The sequence below is a fragment of the Camelus bactrianus genome, chromosome 5, assembly GCF_048773025.1.
Source record: "Camelus bactrianus isolate YW-2024 breed Bactrian camel chromosome 5, ASM4877302v1, whole genome shotgun sequence".
In the NCBI taxonomy this organism is placed as follows: domain Eukaryota; kingdom Metazoa; phylum Chordata; class Mammalia; order Artiodactyla; family Camelidae; genus Camelus; species Camelus bactrianus.
The window spans coordinates 44,169,723-44,195,978 of NC_133543.1; the positions used below are offsets into that span (position 1 = coordinate 44,169,723).

The window sequence follows — 26,256 nt, forward strand, 5'->3', positions numbered from 1 at the left end:
ATAATAGATCGTTATATTGGGATGTAAACTTTTAAAACATCCCTTTTTGGTCACTAAATTATCAACATGGTCATCAGCAGACAATTGCTTTGTAAGCTGTGATTTCTTTTAGTACCAGCAGCATCCAAGATATATCCCTTTTGCCGACTCTCAGCAGAGTTTTCACAACCTCTACATGATTCTGACATTTCACAAAGTGTATCTGGAATATAACTGAAGGCTTTCTCTTAAACATCCTGTTTAAAATATTGTATTAAGGTTGGTGTAAATATATATAAAAATGGCTGCAAATGTACTGGAAGACAATTATGGTCCATGAAGTTTGGATATGAAAAAAATCAGGGAGCGTTTTACTGGAAAAAAAAAAAAAAAAATCAACCAGAAAGACCTGAAATAAAAGAAGCAACTGAAGGGACTTTTCAAAATCATGAGAGTGGCCAGAAAAGTCATGGGACCTGACCTGGATTTGATCCAGGAGAGGAAGAAACAGGGGCTTCACAGAGTAGAGGAAGGGGATCAGAGGGGAAAGCAGAGCTCATTTCTGATTGTGCCTCAGAAGTCGCTGAGAAAATGTATAGTTACCCACTGTTTACAGAGGCATATTAAACCTTCTGTAAATCATCATACAACACAGCTATCACATATTCACAATTAAATACGTTTAAGGCCTCATCATCACTGTCTTTCAACAGTGCCACAGGAAATTGCTCTATTCTGTGGACAAGTAATCTAAAAATCATGGTTCTTAATATTTACAGTTTGTTTATTCTGACTTCTTAACTCTGGAGTTCAAAAAAACCTAAAGTAAGTTCAACTCAATCCAAAGGTTTAAAAATATTAAAAGCCAAGGATTACTTTAGAAAGGTGATCCCCTTCATTAATTCCTGAAATCCTTACTTATGTCGATTCTTTTAGTCAAGGTAAATCTCTATCCCGGTAGCTGTTACGTGTCTTGGCAGGGAACTTATCTCCACCAGAGTCCTTTAACCTCCACAGATCTTCTCTCCTTATGGAAATGTGAGTGCTCCTCAGGGAATGGTCACATGCTACTGTTCAGAAGTAGCAGAGGACAGCACAAAATTACTTTCCTCTGTACTTCAAGAGACCAGATAATATAAAGTGATTGATCTTTTGAAAAGTACACACAAAATATCAAGGCGCCAAGTTTCAGACTTCAAAATATTTCCCATAGCAATTCAAGCACCACAAATGGAAAAAATATGTACATAATTCTGTGAGTATCTTAATAGGTGCACTGTAGGCACCAAGTATGATATGACCCAAGTTTACATTCAGGCAATAAAGACGGGAGCACAGGTATCACTTCAATGACACTCCTCATCTGGAATGCTAAGAGTTCATTAGAACAAATCCTGAGTAAAGCCACTGTAGGACTACTAAAGAGTAGATTTATATTCCATTAATAACCAATCTAAAACTCTCTGACTTTTGTACAGAAAACACAGCATCTGCAGCTTACCCAGCGTTAAAACGAATATATTTGTATAGAGCATAGGTATGTGATAAAGTCTATCTGTTATTTCAGAATATGACAGTCTATACACAATTACCTTCTGAAGTGTTTCTAAAATGTATCAATTCCTCAAGCATTGACATTTAAAAATTTTTAAAAACATAGTACAGATCTTCAGTCCACAAGTAGCTCATTACCTGAGGAAATCTGGTGCTATTTTTCCATTTATTTCTGAGGTTACATAACCTGCTATGTAAAATCTTATACAGTTATAAAATCCTTCTTCACACGTAAAGTTATGAGGAACATTCTTTGGCAAAACAGCTACTACTGCGGACGTGATGGCCTGGGACAGGTGTCCACAGGTCACTGTGGCTGTGGGATGGAGGGGAGAACTCAAATGGTGACAGGAAAAGCCACGTGTCTGGCGTCAGAACCAAAGTCAGAGACCAGAGCAGCGAGTGCCGGCTCTCAACTCACCTTTGCCATTTGAGCTTGAACCCCATTCGCCTTCAGGGCAGACACAGCCTTCTGAGCTGCTGCAGGACTGTCAAAGTCGACAAAACCATAACCTGAAATGCAAAACACACTTAGTGTTTAAGCCATTATTTTATGATTATGTAAAGAGGGAAAGGATGACTCCATCTGGTCTCCGATGCAGACAACAGAAATAAAAGCCCTGGCGTCCGGACAGCTCTCAAGCTTCTCAGCTGCAGACAGAGCAGTGTCCTCCTCCGGCTGCCCTTCCCTGTGTCTACCATGGGCCAGACAAGTTTCCCTTCAGAGTTTTAAAAAAAACTGTTTTTCTCCTTTTCTAGATCTTTTTCTCAGGTGTCCTGCGCTTACGGGGGTGGGAGGAAGGGAGGGGTCTAAGTTACTAACCAAGATTTAGGGGGAAAAACAAGGAAAAAAAATCAACTTTTGGGAAACAGCATTTTTAATAACTTGGTAAGAGATGGAACCATCCTACAAACACATGTTTATTCTGAAGATTACACTTTATTTTTCAAATAAATTAAGTATAGCCATTAGATACCCAAAGTATAAAATAATTAATAATTAGAACTTGGTGAAAATTATCATTACTTATTTACCTAAGATATGGCTCATAATCTCCCTTCGAAATAAAGGAAGGAGGGGAAATGGCTCCAGAAACCCAAGATAGTTGTTTCAGCAGTTCATGTCCTAAAGTCTAAAAGTAAAACAAATAAACAAATAACCTCCTAAGAGAGGCCCTGGTTCAAAACTTACTTACCCACTGCTTTTCAAACATTTTTAATAAGCTAGTCAGCTATTTACGCCGGTCACCACAAATCAAAAGCAGGAAATCAGGGGAAAAAGGGGTCGGGTTGAAGGTAAGACTGCTGCAAAATAATATGAATGGTATCTAGCAGTAAAAACTAACAGCAACTAATGAAGGAGGAAAAATATAGAAAGAACAGGCCTCACGCAGCATGACAGCAACAGCTCCATGAATCTCAACCTCCCATAAGCATCACTGTATTAAAATAAGCAATCATTGATTTTTCACTGTGATAACTCTTAAGTTATTGAGAAAAGGTTAAATTATATTTAGCACATTGTTGAAAAGATCAGGGTACCAGGCAAAAACACCAACAGAGATTTCCTTGGGACTCAAACCTATCATAAAATTAATTTTAAATGAGTAAGGATATTTTGAAAAAGAAAAGCCCTGTTTGGAGGCTGCATAAAAGAGAGACCAGCCCTATTGTTTATTTATAGATATGATAAAGCTACAGGAATTCAGACAGGAAGGAACTAGTGTCAAAATAGACAAATATACATATCAACAAGACCAAACAGAAACTTTGGAAGTAGTCCAAGGATCAGTCGCAGTATTAGTACCAAAAATATTGCCTAGTAACAACATTAGTGGACTAGATTATTGATTACAGAAGTTGTAGGAGATTAGGGTTAAAGCTGAAACAGGAAGCAGCTTCCTTCTATTACTTGGACTTGGACTGGAATAGGACAACTTGATTTTGGCAGTGGAGAAAAAGCCAGATTGGAAAGAAAAAGAAGAGGCTGATCCAGGTAAAAGCAGAGAATGCTACCCAACAGCCAGGTTAGAAATCAGGTTAGACATAATTTGGAATTTTTTAGAAATTGGTTGTTAATGCTAACATGCAACTCACTATGAAGACACACACACAGGCTCACATATACTATCTCACTATGTATTTTATTACCAAAGACAACTCAAGCAGGTCATAAATGAACATCCAACTTACACTGAAGAGATGTAACTTCTACTGATGAATATTTAAAACCCCTTCTTTAACTCTGCTGTTGTAAATAAATTACAATAAACAGAAGATCTCAAATTCGATGTTAATGTAGTTGATGTTTGTATCTATTCAGGTACTATTAGTATTATTTTATATTATTTTCTTATTAGGAAACATTCATATCGCTGCATTTTAGCTAACAGTTTACATCCTCTTCTGGCCTTTTCCAGCGCCTACCAGGTAGCTGTTTCGTAACTATTTGCTGAAAACAATTATAACAGGTAAGCGTGCAACCTTGTGCTCTTTCATTTTCTCTATTCTATTACTTTCAAGAGTATATAAATGAGTTTCACGGGTTCCATGGCTTCATTATATAAATACATATACAGTTATTTCTGAAGGTGGGACTCACTAAGTAACACAGCATTCTCTCACTGCATCCCCGAAGGATGCTTCTCAGGTCTCAGGATCAGGAACAGTCATGGACCTCCTGCTTCTTGGGTTTTCTTCCACATTGAGATTACTGAATCATGTAAACATATATGTTTTCTATTTTTGCTTTGGCAATGAGGAAACACAGGGCCATTTCTCTAGTAAGTGGACGTGTCCTGCTCTTACCCCCTATTTCCCCTTTGATCTGACGGATCCTCACCCATATTACGCGCGTATGGGTTCTGGTCCTACATGCAACTCTGTAAGCATTGATGATTAATCCGTCAGTGTCGCAATCAAGCCTCTGTAAGCTTATTTATTTATTTGGCCTGAATTGTCATATGTAACAGTGTTAGAAAACATTTAAATACCTTTTGTTAAAAACTGACAAAAATTTAAATGTAGAAGAGCAACTGAATAGTGAATTTTTTAAATTTAACAACTACATTAACATGTTATTCAGAGCAATGTTTCCTTCAGCTTAATTTTGTCTTTTGGATAGAGGCTCCAAACCATGTTTTGTGACAAGAAATGTTCTATGACCTCTAATGTCTCTAACTTCCAGGTATAAAATTCTTTGATCTGTTCAATCTCAAAAAGTTAGTATAAAACACAAGCACTTTTCATTTACACTAATCTGTTAAGCATTAACCTATATTCATACATCCACCTGCCTACCTTCTCAAGTCCTCTCTCATGTGGCTCACATGTAATGTCTTTATTATGAGCTGCGTTGTGTTATTTATTCTCATTTGTCCTAAAATTACTTTTTTTTTTCAGGAGCGCTTTCATTCTCACTTCCAGAATTTTATAAACCCATTCTTGCTTACTTTCTCCCCTCACCCACTCACCCCCACACCAGGTATCTGTTGATATTCCCTCCTGAGGGGCCTGGGTGACCCCAAGATCCTTAGAAGGTTTTTTCCTTCTTTAATTTATTTATTTAATGATAGTACTAGGAATTGAACCCAGGACCTCGTGCATGCTAAGCAGGTGCTCTACCACTGAGCTATACTCACTTCCCAGAAGGTTCCTATCATTGCCCCCACACACAAGGCCGTCTCTCCTGAGACTCAATTCAGGAGAAAGTCTCCAGGAGACACGTATCCAAGAATTCTGAATTATTCCTCTCCTAATCTAGGAGTGCCACAAATCTCCCCACTTATCTTTGGACCCTTCCCAACTATCATGGGTTTGTATCATTATGATAAGACGTTAAGTTTGGCATTAGGATTTTTTTATCCATACCCTTTTCTAGATCATGCTGAGCATTTTGTGGAATTCTGGTTTCTAGACAATAGGGTCTCACTGGAGAAGAGTATGCAACAGTGGTTTTCAGTGTAGAGATGAGGGGGACACAACAGGGAGGCCTCTAAGTCCATTCTCTCATTTAACTAGGGCAGCTCTGCTTTTTAACATGCTGATCTGCTGTGTGAGATTTCTTTTGGGGGGGGAGGGGTGGGTGCGGTGAGGAGGAAGAAAGGTAGAGTGAAACTATAAAACCACTGTCTACTGTGATTTCTCTCTGTGTCTGAAACAAATGCTTGAGATCAGCTTCCTGTTTTATGCCTGCCAAGAGTCCATTTTTTGTTATCAAACCAAAAGATTTTTTTTCTGTGTCCCTGCTCACCCAAATCATTTAAAAATATGTGAAACAAGACTAATCTGGTAACTAAGTAAACATTTCAGTGTACAATTGGACTCTCTCTAGTTTAATTCACTTAAATTATTGAGTACCACTCTCCATAAAGCATTGCTCTATTCCCTGTCCCAGGGCAAAACTGCCTTCATGTGCCATGTTGATTAAACATGGGCTTAGATATTTGCCACAATAGTGCCTTTAAATTCAGGAGCTTTGAAGAAGAGACAGAAATACAATGAATCACTTCAAGTCTAGATTAAAGGAAACTGCTGGCTTCTAAGGCGAGGCCCCACCATACCATAGGGTTCATTTATGTTCTTTGCCTTTTTCACACTGTGCTAAGCCTCAGCCGTCACCACTACTTGAAAAACTGGGGTCTAATTAATGAGGAGATTTGCCTTCTCTGCCTATTCCTGTCAACCTCATTTCAATTCATGGGGTCAGTAGTTAGACTCAAAGTCAGCTGACTCCATTCTTCCCCTTTCCTAGAAATCACATGCCTATTGTTAAGATGCTGGATCATTAAAAGTCAGAACCGCGGCACATCAGTGCTGCCTTCTGTAGACGCCCCCTCTTCCAGCTCATGGAGCCGGATGAGCTCATCCTAATTACACGGAAAACTGAAGGTCAGTGCATCAAATTAATGCAGCAGCATATTTCAAAGGGGCGTATGACCTCCCCTCCCTGTTACAATTTGGTCAGTGAAAATGGTTCTCTCCTCCCTGCTGCCAATATTGTCAACAGGCATTCAAAAGAGAACAATTGGGAGTATTGAAACATGTAATTAAGTACTGCTTAAAACTACTCTATTCTAATTAATAGAGCCAATTTGCACAATATGTAATCTTTTCAGTTCTTTAGTACAGTCCAGTGGTCTTCAGTAAGCAGCTCTAATCTCCTCAGGCCCAGGAAAGAAAAGCTATTTTCTAACTCTACTCCCCCTTTAAAAGCAGGGGATAAATGCCAGCCAGTATTCTGCATGTTCACTCCACTGGCGTCAAATCTGGGACTCTGGCAAACTGCTAGCTGCTGCTGGGTTTCCAGCCAAAACTCAACCAGGGACAGTCGTAAGCAATATGCTGACATTGTGCAAGACAGAAACTGGGTGACTTATAAGATTTGGTTTTTAATAAATGGAGGTAGTTTTGAAATCAAAGATCAGGTTTAAAATTCCACTGTTTCTCTAGAGCTATGACTGAGCAAATCATCAGCCAAGGAAACATACCTTTGCATTTGTTTGTTGTCTTATCCAAAATTGCCTTCGTGGAGACTATTTTCCCATATCTAAAAGGAAGAAAAAAAAAGGGAAAAAAAAAGAAGTTATAATCGAGGAACCCTTATGAATGTCTAAGTACAGCGAACACACCCACTTATCAAACATCTGCATACTTTAAAGTACAAAATGTTCTTTGCTAGGGGACATGAAATGAGAATTCAAAACACAAACTAAACTAAAAAAAGGGGAATGGCTAGGCCTCTCATTTGAATCTTTGGATTACAGTTTGATAGGAAATCAGGTACTTAACTGATAATCTTGGGACCAAAAAAATGGAATGTGAGCTCTATTAAAATATAGTTTGTCTCCCAGTAACACTATGTCTGTGGTAAAATACGAAGCCAGAGGCAAGACTACAGAATCGTTAACAAAACGTACTGTGATCCTAATCCTGGCGGAAGCTGCCTGCATCCTAGCTACTCACTTTGCACCTGGAGGCAGCACTGCAGGGGTCTGGATTACTCCAGAAGGGTGCCTGTGCGTATATCTTTAACACACTTGATGTGTTTAAATATTTTAAAATGTGATGTTTAAAACAGGGCTTTTGTACTTAAGATTCTGATAACTGTTTATAAATACTTTTATTAACACCTTTTCTTTTTAAACGCTGTAATGCTATTGTACTCACCAATGTGTGCGTGCACATGTGTGCAGGAAATAGGCGGTAAAGAATATAAAACAACGAACCAAGGATGATTAAGCGTTAATTTTGTGAAGCTTTGTATAAGGATGTGTTCAAATTCCTTAGCATACAATAGAAGTTGGGGGAAGAAGGAAAAACATTCAGAATATTAAAACTGAGTGCACTCACTGCTACTGAAAAGATAGGGGCAGAACAGTTTAAACATATGTACTAATCCTACATTCCTTCATAGTGACCAGACCATAATGTAAAGTACTGCTATCTGTATCTGTCTTCTAAAAATTGAGAAAAATTTGAAAAATAATTTTTAAACATTTTTTATTGAGTTATAGTCATTTTACAATGTTGTGTCTAATTCCAGTGTAGAGCACAATTTTTCAGTTATACATGAACATATATTCATTGTCACATTTTTTTCACTGTGAGTTACAAGATCTTGTATATATTTCCCTGTGCTATACAGTATAATCTTGTTTATTTATTCTACATATGCCTGTCAGTATCTACAAATTTTGAAATCCCAGTCTATCCCTTCCCACCCTCCTCCCCCTTTGGCAACCACAAGTTTGTATTCTATGTCTATGAGTCTGTTTCTGTTTTGTATTCATTTTATTTTTTAGGTTCCACATATGAACAATCTCATACGGTATTTTTCTTTCTCTTTCTAGCTTACTTCACTTAGAATGACATTCTCCAGGGACATCCACGTTGCTGCAAATGGCATTATGTTGTCGTTTTTATGGCTGAATAGTATTCCATTGTATAAATATACCACATCTTCTTTTTCCATGTCTTGGCTACTGTAAATAATGCTGCTATCAACACTGGGGTGCAGGTGTGTTTTTGAAGTAGGGTTCCTTCTGGATATATGCCCAGGAGTGGGATTCCTGGGTCATATGGTAAGTCTATTCCTAGTCTTTTGAGGAATCTCCATAGTGTTTTCCACAGTGGCTGCACCAAACTGCATTCCCACCAGCAGTGTAGGAAGGTTCCCTTTTCTCCACAGCCTCTCCAGCATTTATCATTTGTGGACTTTTGAACGATGGCCATTCTGACTTGTGTGAGGTGATACGTCATTGTAGTTTTGATTTGCATGTCTCTGATAATTAGTGATATTGAGTATTTTTTCATGTGCCTATTGATGATTTGTATGCCTCCATTGGAGAATTGCTTGTTTAGGTCTTCTGCCCATTTTTGGATTGGGTTGTTTGGTTTTTTCTTATTAAGTCGTATGAGCTGCTTATATAATTCTGGAGATCAAGCCTTTGTCAGTTTCATTTGCAAAAACTTCCTCCCATTCTGTAGGCTGTCGTTTTGTTTTACTTAGGGTTTCCTTTGCTGTGCAGAAGCTTGTAAGTTTAATTAGGTCCCATTTGTTTATTCTTGTTTTTATTTCTATTGCTTGGGTAGACTGCCCTAGGGGAGAACATTTTTGAGATGTATGTCAGATAATGTTTTGCCTGTATTTTCTTCTAGGAGGTTTATTGTGTCTTGTCTTATGTTTAAGTCTTTGATCCATTTTGAGTTTATTTTTGTGTATGATATAAGGGGATGTTCTAGCTTCAATTATACACATGCTTCTGTCCAGTTTTCCCAACACCATTTGCTGAAGAGACTGTCTTTAATCCATTGTATATTCTTGCCTCCTCTGTCGAAGATTAGTTGACCAATGAAAAATAATTCTTAAAAAATTACTGGGTCTTTGGGAATTGCACATAACATACTTCACGCACCTGAGCCCTTTCCCTCAATTATACACGGCAAGTTCCAAAATTTTATTTTCCTATATATTGACTTTAAAAAATTTCACATTTTCTCTCATATTACTTCTCATGATTGCTACTGAGGACTAAAAAGACCCTTAAAAGTTTTAGGAAACGGAAGTATATGCACAGCACTTTAAAACATTTTAAATGTTGCAGGTTTCTACTCTATGCTTTGAGCCAGCTGAAAGAGACTGATCTAGAAGAAACAAATGGCTCGGGCCACCTCTCTCCCTTGGTTAATTTTCACTCTGTGTAATCATGTAATCAAATGATTACTAACTGGGCATGAAAGTAAAGATAATTTAAGGTTCAAATGACAATTACATCCAAGAGGCATAATGCTGCACAAACACCTTCAATTCCCTGTAGAGTTTCTGAGTGTTTGTAACAACCTTAACACAAATCACTGAGCTTACAAAATAATAATGTAAAAAAAGTCTGCAAACCAGAAAAAAAAAAAGTGATTTAAAGACTACCTTTTAGCAACCATTTATCTACCTAGGTTATTTACATGCTTGCTATTTCCCAGTGCTCTCACTTTTGCACAAGTTTTAGCTGAAAACGCTTTTAGATTGCATCCCTGCCTTAGTCCCTTCCAAAAGTAGAGAAGAAAATTGGTATGACTTCAAAGTAGGCTAAGGGGATTCAGAGTCACAGAGATTAAGAGACTTTGCTTGGGGTCGCAGAGTTCAGGATCTTTTGTAAGCCACACAGAAGGAAGTAACTTTGGAGAAGGTCAGAGACTGGCCTTCTACCCTTCTGGTTCTGCTTTCCACTGTAATAATGGGAAAGAAGACATGGAGAGATGCAGATGTGGGAGGCAGGAATGAGGAGAGGCTCTTGGTAGCACAGATAATCCATGCAACACTCTCTTCCGGTTTGGTCTCTTTCATCTTTGCTCCTCACTTTTGACGTTACTCCTCACTTACACACCTATCCTCTAGGACCCTCTCCCAGGATCTCATTCCACCTTTCTGGGCACTCATTCAGTGGCTTTTTGCCCATTCAGCTTCCCCGCTCCTTCCTTAACCAAGTACTTTTGTCACATTTAATAATCAGTCCTCAACCATTTCCTACAAAATTATTCCAATGCTATGGATTTAATTAATGCATCTTCTCTGATGATGCCAGTTTCTCCATCGTGGGTTTTTTGTTTTGTTTTTTAAATCTCACCAAAACTTTAGTTTTTATCTTCCTCTTTTACTTAACTATCTCAGTGTTTTATTAAGATATCCAAATATCTAGTGAAATATTACCTCATGCTCACTAAGTCCTATCCCCAAAGAACCTCAAACACATCTTTCTGTCTCACAGTTCTTGCCTCCAGCCTCTGGTCCTTCCAACCCCGTCTGCTGCATTAATCTGCCCTAAATATTACTTAAAACCTGGCTCTGTCATCTCTCCATTGCCCCTTCTATCCAGGCTTGAACTTAAAGAACCTGTTGGAACATTATCTTTTCCATGAAACCATCCCTAATCTCCTCAACCATTCAGTGGGCAATTTTATAAAAAAAATCAGAAAGGGAGTTACATTTACTCAGTTCCTACTTACGTTCTAGGCACTTTGTATATGATCTTATTTAACTAACTTCACAATTTTAGGAGGTAGGTGTTGTTATTCCCATTTTTGCAAATGGGAAAACAAAGGCTCATAGAAGTCTGAGCCTAAGATCTTGCCTAAAACACCAAAGCTCAAAAATAAAGTCCTCACTGTAATTTATCTGTGAAATAATTTTGAGAAGCAATGTTTCCTTTATATACTCAGAGTATGAAACGAGAGGAACAAAATGAAAAACCTCTTCTATTAAGGTATTGGAACAGATTTATTTTTCAAGCCAAAGCAAGTTTTTTGTTTGTTTTAGACACAAGAAATAAACATGTGGCTCATGGCTGAAGAGGTGTGTGTAGGTTGGATGGGGGTGTGTGTGGGAGAAGAGACATTTGTGAAAGTGATCAGTTTTACTTTCTACTGTGGTTTTCACCATGATCTGTGGGTTCACACTGAAAGACCATGACTTCCCAGAAAGTCAGAGCAGTTTTCACTGTCTGTGAGATGACTGTACACTGGCCTCCCTGAAATCCATGTGTCAGGAAGATGCTTTTCTGGAGTTACCTGAGGGGGCCTGAAGGGTTTTCCTCTCCTACGACATCTTCTTTTGTGAGCTGTCCACTCAGTTATGCTGCTCACGGCACAAGAGGCTCTCATTAAAACACAGACCCCTGACCTGGAAGGCAGAACACTTTAAACTACTCAGGCCCTGGCAAAGTTAGCTTCTTAGCGGCTGATGCAGCCACCACGTTGTGGGAATGGGGTGTTCTTCCGATGCCATGAGGAAGGAACTCGAATATGGCGGGGGGGCAGAGAATCTGTGCAATGGCACCTCAAGGAGTGAAAGGGGGCGACGGGCCAGAGTGGTCATGTTCCCCTGCTAGTTTTATCTGCAGTAAGGGATAAAGAGCGCAGTGGGGAGAAGTCATTACAGATGATTAACATTTAGTCTAATTCTATTGTTGATCAGAAGTGCCTGCAAGAGTAACAGGCATCTGGGTAAAAATTCATAAAGCAACTAGGTTTTCACCTTCCCCTGGTTTCTATATGCAACTTAATTCGTAGGGAAAAAAAATCATACAGTAACAGGGACTATGATGTATTGAGGAAACAGACCTCTTGACTGGCAAAATTTACGCTCTAAGAACACCAATGAGATGCATGCCCAAGAAAGCAAACTGCAGAATTCGATGGGGAAAATGTGGATATGAAGATTCTTTGGATTTTACCCAACTTCCAAGTAACAAGGCTCAGACCCCCAGCCCTGGCTACCCGGAATATAATATCCTTTGCCTGGAGTAGATAATCCACTCCAGCGGAAGCTCTGACTGTGGAAGGATAAGGAGTAATTAAGAGATGTGACTACAGAATAATCAGAATTTCAAAGGGTGAGGATAGCGAGTAAAAACTCACATTCAAACCTACTGGCCCAAGTGAACCTGGCTGATAAAACCTTTTGTTTAGACTCCACCACAGTTGCTTTTGTTTGCACCAAAGCTTTAGTTATTTCTCCTCCATTTCCATTTTCTTCTCTTCTTTTACCTGCTGTAATATGAAACTAAGTATATTTTAGTTTGTGCTTAGTAAAACAAAGCTTGATTTTCTCCTCTGCCCCCCATCACTTAGTCCCTCCTAAATTCTACCTTTTTGGTAGTTTACTATAATTATAAAAGAAATGCATATTTGTTATAATTAGAAGACAGAAAAGTCAGTGGAAATACTAAAATCACCTCAAGTTCTGGATATGAATGTTAAACCACTGGATAAGAATGTTAAACAGATTGGTATGTATCTTTATAGACTCTGCCCATGTGTACACTTGTGTGCGTACATGGCACGCACATGTACACACACTCTCTCATCTACTAGAGAACTTATGGCTTTTGAACATTCCCCAGTTTCAAGTCAAGACTCTGGAGAACGGAGTCCATTCCCCTCACCACCAACAGATGGCGATAAGGTTGATGAGTTATTTTAATACCGGTGATTCCAGTTTTAAATTCACTTAAGGTACCATGCAGTCATTGGTAATGTTTGTGTTCATTTATTTTATGAACATTATGAAACTGAAGAAAAGCAACTGAGCTTGTGGAAAACAACAGTAAGAAAAAGTGTACACTTACAATGTAAACAAAAACAGGTATTTTAAGTTTGAAAAAGGGAAGGTTATTGCTCAAGCATATAGGATGTTTGCTTTTGTTTAACAGCTGAACTGCCTCTGAGGAGCAAAGAGAAGCTTACGTATCCTATGAGAAATGCTATTCCCGTGTAAGTGACAATAATGAGCAAGGAGGTGGCACAGGGGACTGAAATGAGGGGAAAAAACCGTTACAACTTCTGACTGTGTGGCTATCGAGTCAACATCCACATTAGAAAGCTCATGCCCTGGTGAGTTAATTCAGGGGAATAACAAGGTAACAGCCTACATTTATACCTATTTTATGCCAGGCACCGACTTAGGCCAATTATTTTAATCTTCACAACAACCTTGGAGTAGGTGAGGTTTTATTCTCTGTGTAGATGTGAAACTGAGGAGCAGAGTGAGCAGGGGACCCACTGAAGGTTACCCAGCTGGTAAGTAGCAAAGAAGGGAGGCAGAAGTTTGCCCTGACCAGCCATGTTTGACGACTGGAGAAACTCTGGCTGCCAACCACAGAGTGCTGCAGAGGTTGGGAGCAATTCCCAACTGTGAAAGTGCACAGCCCCAAACAAGTGATAAGGATGAGGGCAGACTCTGTAACAACTAAAGCCTCTTAGACATAGCTGATAGCACTCAAAGTTGCTACCTGACTTTCCGAGTAGACAACATTGTTCCATTTGGAGTAAGAGCCCCAAAGAACAAATGTATTGGGGAGGAGGAGGTATGTCTGGCTTTAAAGCTTAGGAGGAGTCACTCATGTTAACTCATGTAACTATTTGGTGGGAATGAGGGTGGGAATTAGGCGCCAGATCCCATTCACTACTGCAGACTTGTGGGAGAAAAGAGAAAAACCTTCGCATACTTACACCTCCACACAGACGATACTGTAGAGGCAGTGTTCCTACTTGATTTTTGCTGCTTTATCTTTTCAATGGCCTCCTAGAAAAAGGGGTTCTCCTAAAATTTGCTCTAGCTCTTCTAACAGTAGCTCAACAGGGGAAGGAAAAGAAAGTGTAAGTTACATTCATTTTGCTAATAGAAAAGTTTGTTGGACAATGAGGTCTAAAATTTGAAAGCAGAGGAGTCATTTACTTATGTTTGAATCTTCACTACCTGAAAAATTCAGCTGGTCCTGTTTTCTTTATTTACTTGGTACATGAAGTGGTGAGCACTTGAAGATGAGGTCCAAGACACGTGAAATTTTAAAATTATGCAATCAGTATCAGACAGATTTTTTAAGACTTTACCGTTTTGGCCTTGAAGATTTTTCAGTGTTTCTATGAGACTTCTAAGCATACAAATATTAAAGGTATCGAAAGATACTCTATTTTAAATTCTAGTCATTTTGGCTTAACTCTTACATTTGATAACTGCCCATTCCATTTCGGTTGTACAGCTGGATGTGCTTTGTGATTCCTGGTACGTGGGACAGAACAGGAAGCTACATCTGATGCGGCTAGCATCGGAGCCAGGGTCTGAAGGAGGAAAACGTTTGGCAGGAGAAGCTGCTGCAGCCCAAAAGGTCAAAATCAAAACTGGAGCTGAAGGTGAACGGAACACAGGAAGGACAAGTACAGTTGAGAAGGAGGTCAGACCAAGAAATCAAGCCGCAGATATTTACAGCTTGTCTACAGCACGCCCTTCACCACCTATGAAAAATACACAAGGTGCCATTCCTGCTAGCAAACGGGACAGTGGGGGGGGGGGGGGGCGGGGCGGGAGGGATGCGGGAGAAATTTTTAATATTAAAAAATAACTAAGAATACTGAGATCCTCAATGATGAATGCTAAATAAAGGAGGGCATAAATGTAGGATGAATCAAGTTTAGCAAGAAAAACTTTGGGGAAAACAGAAATTCAGGTAAGCCATAGAGGACAATAAACAGAAGAGTGTGTGTAACGCAAGCTGTGTGGGGACTGACAGAAGCCAAGTCTGGAAAGGTCCTGTAGGGCCTTGGGTTCGAGGAAAAGGGGTCAGGGAACAGAATGTGGCTGGAGGTTTTGCAACTGTAGAATGATATGATGAAAGCAAGATTTTAGTAAGATTAATGAAAATCTTATGGCTAGGATTAGCAGAGAGAGATGCCACATTTTTGGTTTATTTTATTCCTTTTTTTCGTTTTTTCTTTTTGGCTCTTTGTACGTAAGCAATAACACTCAAATTCAAGAAGTTAAAATGGAGGGATGAGAGAGCTCGGTGATACATGGAAAGGTTCTAAAGGACAAGGAAGTTTTAAGATAGAAGAATTCTTTTAACTAGACTCAGATGCTTTAAGTTAGCACCTGAGAACAATAACCCATGTTATCTGTGCTATGGAAAGCCAGTGGCTTGTGTCTGAATGCAGAGGAGAAAAGGAGTCAACCACGGTTCACTTTTCTCAACTATCCTGGAAAGGACAGTGAATTTCAGCCCCAGTCCCAGACCTGGAACTTGCAGATTAGAGATGATTCAGCAAAAGCGCACACCATCCTCAAGTGGTCCAACCCTTGGCTAGCCTGGCTGCTTTGCAACATGTGAGCTGTTGGAGAATAAACTACAGGAGCTTTGGGACAAAGCATCACAGTTTTGAAGAGAAAAAATATGTATCTACATATCTAGTTTTTCATAACATTAAGATTTTAAGATAAACACATCTCTTCAGAATATAAATAAAATTGGTAAATTGCACCTAGATTTGGGATTAATATAACCTCTTTTGACTAAATGCAGAACCATTCCTGCTACTCTGCCTTTTCAAATTCCTGCTGGCACAGCTAATCTATTATAAATGCTACACAAAACTAACAATTGATGCTGTTTATTGCTTGTATGGTTTGAAGTAAATAATTCATATAGAATGAACATTAAAATACCTCCTTAGAAATGGTTAAGATGCATTTTTGGCCATATTTTATGAAAACCTTATACCTCTCTTCTAAATAAAAACCTCTTTTCTAAATAAAAAATACACTATAAAACATTTGATTCATTACAGATTTGCTGTTATAGCTCAGTATCCAGTCTATTATGATCTGCAATCAAAGTAAAGTAGCTTTACACGATTTTATGGTTTTTTAAGAGCACACAGCAAAGGGTCACTGACACATCTTATGATGATATTTTTGCCACAAGTCACCATACCGGAGCACTTACGGATGCAGTCACAGATGGCCAGACCCAAATTAGTGCTCCCAAGTACTAATGTGTCAGAGGAAAAGAACACTTGCTGAAAATTTTGCAAGTAAAATGTAGATTATCTATCATAAAAATGAATCCCTTAAAGTCTCAAAACATTGATTAATGTGTGACTTTTAAAACAAAGGCAATTTGATTATAGAAAGCAGTCTTTTACTTCTGTTGAATTTATGAACTGGCAGTGATATTCTTCCTGGCAGATAATTTTCTTCCTCTCCCACCAAAACATGTAATGCATGTGCTTTGCTTTGACAATCTCACCTTCAAGTTGATGTGGTTACTTTGCTGTATCAGAAGGAAGACAACATTATATTGGAAAGCACATGGAGAAGCCCAGAGAGAGACCTCTCCTCAAGTGCTCATTCAGCCGATGACCAGCTCTGTGACTCTGGTGTGGCTGTCTGGCCTCAGTGTCCCTGTCTCTATAACACCTATGGCGTGACAGCGTTGACCTCACGGCACTGTTGTTAAAGGGCTAGCACATAACAGATATCCAGTAACAAATAAATGTTATTAACCTTTTCTCCCACCCTGCTGGAATTATCTGAAATAATGGCACTTCTAACGCTTACCGTTTAAGAGCACTAAGCTAGATTACCCCTCTCATCTTCATAATGACGTTGTCTGAAGCTGCAAAATGTTGAGAAAATGCAGACCTTCCATTTTTATGTTTACTTTTCAGTACTGTTCTTTGCATAATGAAACCTCTCAATATATATTGGTTGAATGAATGAAACATAAGCATGCAATATAAATTTTTTTCCCCTTAAAGTGTTTGGTGTGGGGAACTGAGGGAGGCTGGCAGTTGGAAGGAGAAGGGAAATACTACATCTTACCTTGGAAAATGAACATGGCCTTGTAGTTTATCCAATTTAACTTATAAAAACAAATAAAGGAACCAAGGTAATTAAGGAGTTTAACATGGAATTAAAAAGTGCTACCAAAAAGAAAACTGTAAAAGGTTGTTGGGGGAAACAAATACAAAAAAAAACAAGAAGAGTTTTGGTTCCTAGATTGCTTTGCAAGTGTCTCTAAATTTGCTGCTCCTTTTAAAAAGAAATCAAAACTAGAAATCTTTTACACACACACACCACCAGAGAACTGCGTCAGAGTCTGTAGAAATTGAATGCATTAAACTCTAACACTGAAAACCGTAAATGCCTGCTTCATTCAAAACAAGAACAGTGTGACAGAGAGTAAAAGTAAACATGCTCTCTGAAGCAAAACAGAGTTATCTGAAACTATTAAGACAGAGTGTGCAAATTACCTAGAAATTTCTCTTGATTCAGACATGAGCTAAAAAAGGCAGGAGTCAAATTGGACATTTCCTAGACTGAACACTAATGTTGGCATTGATCCAGAACACAGCACCAGTGTATTGATTTCCAAACCCCGTCAGGCCGTCCTTTTCTACAGTAATAAATCCTGACTGCCCCACGACCTTGAAAAGCCCATCTGAAAGGGAAAATGATATCTATTTTACTCACTTCAGCTCTAAGAAATCTGGGGACATAAAATAAGTGTATCATTAGTGAAAAAACTCTTGGGCTGGGTAAGCAAGGAAATGCTGATGTAGCCTGCCAGCACCGTTGATGTTTCTAAACTTAGATATTTCGTTCAAGGGTCACTCGTGACAATGGTCATGTCTCTTTAGAGCGGAACTGATGGAAAATGATAAATAGGGCTCCCACACTGGTTTCCTACTGGTTTGTTTGCCTTCGAACAAGACTGTCCTTAGACACTGCAGATAAAGATCAGCAATCATTCCACAGAGTAGCACAGCTCAAAAAATTCATCTTAAAATTTATGAAAATCAGAGAGGAAGCATCTTTATGTGAAAGAATGGAACCAAAGAGAACCAAATGCTGTGAGTTAACTTTAGTATCAGTTTCACAAAATTACCATATTTCAAATGAAGGCAGTACACCTCCCTTGTCTCAAGACAGCTTGAATTCACTGCATTTTCCAGAAGGTGCAAGTTAGGGGGCTGTGAATGGAGACTGGGGCTAAAAGTGCTTCTTACATTCATGACATACTCAGTAAGGACTTTCTAATCTTGTTTGTTCTGAGAAATCCTGCATAATGGGAGAGGTGCTGGTCGAATCCTTAAAATAAAAAACTAGTTTCTAGAAAACAAAGGCAGGTAAGGCTAATGCTGATCTGAAGAGAAATTCCAGAACAGATGGTAAAGTAGAAGGTTAGAGAGACTGTTGAAAAGAACATGCCCCAGTGATGCCCTTCAGAGCCAGTTAGGCACACGAAATGTTGGCTCCTTCTACTCTGGAGGGTGGTGAGGAAGGCAGGGCTGCTCGGGAATGCTACGTGGTGTATTTTGATTTGAGCAAAATAAAAATCATTGCTTGCTCGTGGATCAGATGAGGGTATCTGGGAAGAGGAAGTCTGGTTTGGATGAACGGATAACTAGCTAAAGAAGTGACAGAGCTAGTCTAATGGTCAGGGTCACAGTCAGAATGGAGGAAGTGTCCAGTGATGTGCCACAAGGCTCTATTCTTGGCCAGCACTTTTCAAGCACCTAAAAATGCCATAAATCAGGTCACTGATAGCATACTTATTAAATATACACATATCCCAAAGCTGGGGAGGATGATGAATGTAAGATGTCAGAATTAATACCTGGAAAGTATGTCAACAGGCTAGAATGAATTCTTGGCCAAAGCCAACACTATAATATTTAATAGGGAAAAATAAGTCTTACATATAAGTTTCAAGGGGGGGAAATCAACTGTATAAATTTAGGGAAAGCCTTGGCTTATTCACATGAAAATACCTGGGGTCTTGATTAGGAGCAAATTCAATTCTTCCAAATGAAACAGATTTAGCTGCACTGAGAAATACATGATCTGATCATGGAAAGAAATTACGTCTTTGGGCTGCTTTGTTCACCATTCCCTGAAACCCACCACTATGGGTTGAACTGTTTCCCCCTAAAAACATGTCCACAATCCTCAGCTCCAGTACCTCTGACTGTGATCTGATTTGGAACTAGGGTCTTTGCAGACATAATCAAATTAAGATAAGGCCCACACCCAATGTGACAGGTGTCCTTTTAAGAGGAAAATTTGGACACAGATAAGAGACCTGGGAGAATGCCACGTGATGACTGCGATGGAGATGGGGGATGCAGCCGTAAGCCAGGACACCAAGCAGCCGGCAAACCACCACGAGCTGGAAGAGGCAGCAAAGGATTCTCCCCTACAGCTTTCAGGCGGAACATGGTTCTGCAGACACCTTAATTTTGGATTTCCAGCCCCCAAAACTGAAATACTAGCTTTGTTACTTTAAGCTACCCAGTTTGTGGTACTCTGTCCCAGCAACCCTAGGAAACTCACTGAGCCCCAGGTGGCCTTCTATCCTATACAAGTCCCTGTGCCTGCCCTGCTCCATCTTAATTTCCTGACCTTCAAGATGTTACTTCACAGGGAAATTCAGTGTCATTCTGCAAGACTCAGTTTAATGGTCCTCTCCAGCAGCAGCAAGCCTTTTCTGACCTTCCCTGACCAAGCTACGTGCCGCCTCTGCACCTGCCCAGGGCCGTGTGTCCTCACTGCCTCTCGGTGCAGCCCTCACCCGCTGCCGCATCACCTCCCCATCTGCGTCCCCATTAAATGTGCGCCCCTGGACTGCTTTCCTCTTTGTCCATCAGGCCCCAGCACAGCACCTGGCAAACAATAGAGTCAAAATCCAGGAGAAAGGAGGGAATAAGTGAGTAACAATAGCCCACTTTCACTGAGCGCTTTCCACATTAAACACATTTGTTCTAAACATCTCGTTTTCCCTGGTCTGAGCTCTTTCAGAGAGGAGTACAGCAGACAAAGGTCTAGAAATCGTATCCTACGAGGAAGGAATGGCTGACAGCCTTGCAGATGCTTACCTGGAAAAGGAAAAAAAACTATACAGCAGTCCTGTCTGAGAACAATCGCAGAGAGCTTGCCACCACCAGCAGTGTTCAAAGCAGGGCTTGGGTGACCACGTTGGGGCAGGGACGCGGCTGCGGAGAAGGACTGCACAAACACTAACCCAGGGAGGGATGCTCGCCAGGTATAAACAGACAACAAAGTGCTGTGAATTGTTCAAACATTTAAACTTAACCTAAGTACTTCTCACACTGTTGGTATGAAGTGGTGGTAGTAAATAAATAATGGTATTAAAAGAAAGAAAGAGAAAAAGAAAGAAAAAAGCAAGCAAGCAAGCCCCTCTGGTATTTTTATGAAAGTGATGAAAGATGGTAGTTATTTCATTTTGTCTCCTTTAAAAAAACAAGTAAGTCTATACTGGAGCCTTAACCCTAATTATTTTTGTTCAGTGTATTGGTTCTTAAAACTCCAGAATCTGGGGAACCACTAAACTATGGTGGGTTGGCAATTGGGAAGTTGGTATCCCTGCTTTGAAAAGAAGACTGGCCTGGATCATCAATCAGATTAATGTCAATAAGGATAATGGTTACATGGACAGAATCATTAGGTAAAAGAATAAAAGCAAAAACATCCTTTAAAAAAGCAATACCACACAGAATTCCATTTATTTTAATTTCAAGTTATAAACTGGGGTAAAAAATAGCCCAATAAAATCCTGTAAAATCGTGTATGAATTGACCGTGCCCCCAACAAAAATACACATAAGAAAAAAATGAGAACAGGGAGGAGACTTCTGATTAGCTCCGCTCCCTCCAGGTCTCTCTAGGATTGGGCCGAAGTGGGCGTTGTCATCAGCAAGATGCTCCTTGCATTTCCTGTAACCATCCTGCTGAATGACCAGAACACAGCCCTGAGCTCCCCTGACTACTTGCTTCCTTCAGGGCTTACTTAACCTTGTCTACTTAAACGGTCAAGGTAAAATGGGTCCTGAACAAAAATGCATCACTTTCTAGATCCTCAAAAGCGAGCTGAGATCCTAGCGATGCTAGGAAATCACTGAAGACATGGTGTTAAAGGAATTAACCAGAGAGTTTCATCACACAACAGTTTTACATATATAAACACACACACATACACCAGAGTTCCTTCCAGGTAAGTGTACAGTTCTTTATACTTTCAAGAGTAAGTGTAGCTTCTCTGGCATTAAAATGAGATTCAAATATAAGGCAACCCAGGGGGAGGCGAACTCCCTCTTCCCAGACCCCATCCCAGGCACTGCTGGGGGGTGATGGGCGTGGGAAGGACAAGTAGGCTTTCTTTGAACTTGAGTTGAGAGTGAAAACAGGGAATGGGAGGAAGGTTAGGGATAGGACATGATTATCTCTCCTGTGCTTATCTGACAAATACAGACAATACATACAATCTCTATTATGATCCTAATGATACAAATTCCCACTCTCTTGTAAGAAACATAGTACCTGTTTTAGAACACAGGTGAAATACGATGTCCTAAGTAAACATTAAGTACCCTTTCCCACTACTTAACAGTCCAGAGCTTAGCTTATCAAAATATTTCTCTTTTACTTGGGTCTGCCCTCACCGGACCAGCGCCTGTTTCAAATTGTATCCAGAGGAAGGTGATAATTGCCCCCTTAACACCCAGGCCTACCCTGGACTCACTAATTGCTCCAAACCCTACCCCGTTTCCTCTTACACACACCCAAATGCGGAAAGAAAGCAGAGAATGGCCTGAAGCTGCAGCTCACTTCCTAGAACTGACTCCAGGCCCCTGCCGAGCTGGGCACCTCGTTTACAAAGGCAATGGGACAGAAACGCAGGGCTAGGACAGTAGGGGGTGAGGGGTGGACAGGAATAAGCACTTTTAGGTCCAGTAAATGAAAAATTAGATTTCCTTCTAGTGACTGGGCGGAAAATACAAGAGCTGCTCAATTAGACGAATCAGAGAAAACCTGCAATGTAAATTTCAGGAAATGACAAATCAGGATATTTAAAACTGACAAATGAAGCCATGCAACTCTTGAGCATGAACCTTGAATGGTGAACCTTAAAGAAAACAGAAAGTGCAATCATTTTAAATAGATGAAAACTTGAGGGGTACAGCACCCATTCTGGTACCATGTGTAATGAGATGCCCACATTTGTAAATCCATCGTGGCAGTGATAGTTATTTTGAGGGGTCACTTCTATAAATGTTTTCATCCTTTTCAATGAGGAACCCTCCTTTACTACTCACAGAGCATTTATCTGGAGATTAACCTGGAGATTTCCATTTCTTTGACACAACATTACGTAAGAAGGTTTTTGCAGAAAAGGAGAGTAAGATGTAGTAACGTACTTTAGGTCCTCAACAAAATATTTGAGTAAACAGTGAGCTAATGAATAGGGAATCTGTATTTCTAAAGAGTGTGTGACGAACATGTAGGCAGTTAAAGTAAGAGCCAGTAGAGAAGTTATGACAAGTGCTTGATTTCTAGGATAAACTTTTTAAAGAATTATCATATTTGGCATTTTCTAAGGGCTTTCACGCACATGTCTCATCCAAGCTTCATGACAATCCGGCCAAGGAGATCGGTTGTGTCCTACAGAGGAAGGAAACTGAGACTGAGGGCAAAAGTGACTTATCTTCCTGCTGTGCGCCAGTGCAAAGGAATCAGATAAGGGTCTTTGGTAGATGGTTGGTTACAAGAATGAATCTGAGTCGGGCTCCTCCTGCGGCTCGCTAAGTAGCCAGTTCCAGTGAAAACGTGTATTAAGGAAACCTGTTGGCTACAATGGGAAAAGACCATTACTAAAGCCAAGTTTGGACCTGAGCCACGAGGAGTGTGCTGGGCCAAGGAAGCAATGCAGCACAACCTTCTTCTTTAAGGAAGCAAAAACATTTAAATCCAAAATCCATCCCTTTAGTCACCCTTCCAGGCTAAGTTTAAAGCACAAATTAAAAACTTATACTAATAAAAGTAGAGACTCCAAATGAGAACATCACCTCTATGAACACTTATTTCTGTGATCATCTACAGGAACTACCTTCACTTATTCACTGAATGCTCAGTTATGTGCATTTATGCTATGAGTTGCACTACTATACGATTTCCATGGAAGGCATGGTATTATGTATGTTTTATATTCAGTGTAACATATGTATACTATTACATCAATACTGTAATACTTAAAAGAAAAAAGTAGAAATGTGAGATGATGTAGGGGAAAACACAACTCCTAATTATAGCCTTTCACCCAATTGAAAAAGCTACAATGTATAGCTGAGACTTTATCTTGGAATGGGGAAAACAAAAATATTTATCTCAGGAAAAAAGAGCCAAAGCCCTTCAGCTAATCACATTAACAAAAAGCAAAGTAATGAGGATTAAATTCTATCCCAATCCACTAAGCAGGACGAAAAAGGAAGAAAAAGAAATGTCTAGAATCTAAAGAATACGATTTATACACATAAGCTCAGCAAGAGAAAGAAATGGTTTCTGGAGAAATGGCACATGACCTACGCATCACCCAAAAAGCGGCTGAGAGAACGCGTAAGACATTATTTGGGGGGGGGGGGGATTCTTTTTTTTTTAGTGTAGGTATTTTATGTTACTAAACTAATCAACCAAGTGAAAAACAGCACAAAAGTATACGAGGCTTTGCAGTACCGTCAAGCTTTACTCAGAGTACCGAGGAGCAGGGAGAAAGAAGGCAGCACGAATGTCCAGGAGCATCCAATTCATCAAGTGGCTGAGCCTCTCTCATTGTTACAACCACGCAGCACACCTGAGACATGACAATTACAGGACAGCAGCCTCCTAGGGAACTGTTCAAATTGTTGCGTGTGAAAAATGGTAATGTGCCGCAGACAACAGCGACGATCAATTTCTTGACATAAACCGGTTCTACTCTTGCCAAATGAAAAGAAGGAAAGCTACAGTGTGTGTGTTCAGGGTTCCTTTTCATTTGTTCTCAAGTGGAGAAGGTAGAGGATGGATTTTTGTAAACTCCTGGCTAATTGGGCTTGCAATCCTGATGTAACTGTATCCCAGGTAGCCATGCCAATTAAAACCTTTCCAGTCAAGGAAGACTCTTTTCCCCAGGATCTTCATTATGCACTTGTATAGCTACACGTGCTGTTAACTGCTCTTGCTTTCCTTTCGTTTCTAGGGCAGACGTATGGGTTATTCATCCTGTCAGCTATTCCATGCCAGGTTCATTTATTTATTTCTTAGAGTCTTCATGGCTGGCAAAGAGGACAAGACAGTCATTAAAAACGTAAGTTGCAATGGTCACCAAGTCTGATACTCTTCTGCAGAGACTAGAAATTAATTCAAACCCGACCCAAAGCAGGTTAGGATATGCTCTCACCTATCATTCTCTCCTGTTACTTTATACTGAGCAGCTTGTGTCAGAGTGTAAAATTTGGTTGTTTTTCCTTTTCTAATAGAGATAACACACTTTGTCTATCATACTGGCAAAGATGATAACCACAACAAAAAGAAAATCCCCAGGTGGAGAGAGAAATGGCCAAAGAGGCATACACCTCTGGTAAGAGCAAACTGGTCATACTTGGAGGGCAATGTGGAGCAAAAGCTAAAAACCATTTCTGCTCAGGAAATTATTAAGATGGTATACAAAGATTCCATGACAAAGATTATACAGAATAACTGTGAATTATCTAAATATTAAGTAAACTACAGAATAGCCAAGGGATGGGAAAAAAACACATAATCAATGATACTATATGTCCTTAATACAGAGACAGCCCATGCCTCTGGGACAGAGGGAACGAGATACTGTATTTTGTGAGATACAGACTGTGAAGAAATCAGGCACATCCCGCAACCTTCTTTACTCTTGAAATACCTAGACTGGCACTGTCCAACAGAAATACACGGGATGCAAACCACAGATATGGCCCATATATGCACTTTTAACTTTTGTAGAAACCACAGTAAAAAGAAATATGAAATTAATTTTAATATTTTTTGACCTACATATCCAAAATATCATCGATTCAGCATAGAATCAATATACAAATAATAAAATGTTTAATATTTTTTCTCCTAAGCACCTGAAATCCCATGTGTATCTTACATGTCCGCACATCTCAATCTGGACTAGCCACGTTTCCAGCACTCAGGAGCCACATGGGCTGGTGGCCTTCGTGTTGTATGTACAGATCTCAATGTTTATGGGCTACTGTGTCTTTGGCAGTTTAACATGTCCCTTGCCATGGGACATAGGAGCCCAGCACCGTGTAAATCATGGCTACTGCGGTTGGCAACTACTATTTTAGATTGTTTATGGTAGTTGCTTTAGAATGGGGACAAATTATGGAAATCATCCAACTTCTGGAGTTATTTTTCTAACCTTGGCTGTAAGGGAAGTAATAAGCATTCATCTTTTGGGGCTAATCTTTGAGAATATCTGAAGAGCAAGGTATACCTGGAAAGTCCTGACAGCACTGTCTTTTTGACTGACTTGGTTAAGATTTTACGGTTACTCTCATAGTATAAATTAAACCCTGTGGCACACACACCACAAACCACTCTACAATTCTTCCCTCGTCTCCAACTGTCGAGGCTGTGAATGAGCTTTAATCATGTACTCTGAGTGGAATGAATAGCATATAAGACAGGATCGCACGTCAGAATGGTACATTTGTTTGATGAGCCTCATTTCAAGAAAAAAATTGGGGGGTGGGGAACCACATATTTACTCCCTATCTAACAACAAGGAACTGATAAAATCTGAAGTCAGTCAGTCTTACTTTTCTCAAGTATCACATTTTATCACATTTGCTACCACATGAGGTTAGGGGAGCAACCAGGGAGCGGCTAGTCTTTAAGGTATTTTTCTTGTAAACTGAAAAAAGGTACCCTCCGTGGGAGGAGGAAATCCCTCCGGTACAGGACTTGGTGACTGAGTGTGAGATGGATTTCAGTCCCACACCCACGTAACGGGTATTTCCTATGCAGGTGACAATGTCTCCAATTGTACGGGGGTCCTGGGAAAAATTTCCCAGCTGG

The 26,256-nt window shown here is 39.8% G+C and overlaps 1 protein-coding gene and 1 long non-coding RNA gene across 8 annotated transcripts in view; one reads left to right on the forward strand and one right to left on the reverse strand.

Moving 5' to 3' along the window:
- Positions 1–14,856, forward strand: part of LOC123613194 (uncharacterized) — a 171,659-nt gene extending 156,803 nt beyond the window's left edge. The window contains exons 3-5 of one of the 2 annotated variants that reach the window (XR_012507001.1): positions 3,954–4,004; positions 13,239–13,419; positions 14,568–14,856. This is a non-coding gene — a long non-coding RNA (uncharacterized LOC123613194). The remainder of the gene's footprint in view (positions 1–3,953; positions 4,005–13,238; positions 13,420–14,567) is intronic. The other variant, XR_006720531.2, reaches the window with a different exon arrangement.
- The window catches only part of RBMS1 (RNA binding motif single stranded interacting protein 1), a 205,813-nt gene that overhangs the window by 37,112 nt on the left and 142,445 nt on the right, over positions 1–26,256 (reverse strand). For all 6 annotated transcript variants that reach the window (XM_074363770.1, XM_074363771.1, XM_074363776.1 and 3 more), the window contains exons 3-4: positions 7,023–7,081; positions 1,955–2,046 (exon numbers count right to left, since the gene is read on the reverse strand). In XM_074363770.1, coding sequence (XP_074219871.1) covers positions 1,955–2,046; positions 7,023–7,081 — 151 coding nt within the window. The remainder of the gene's footprint in view (positions 1–1,954; positions 2,047–7,022; positions 7,082–26,256) is intronic.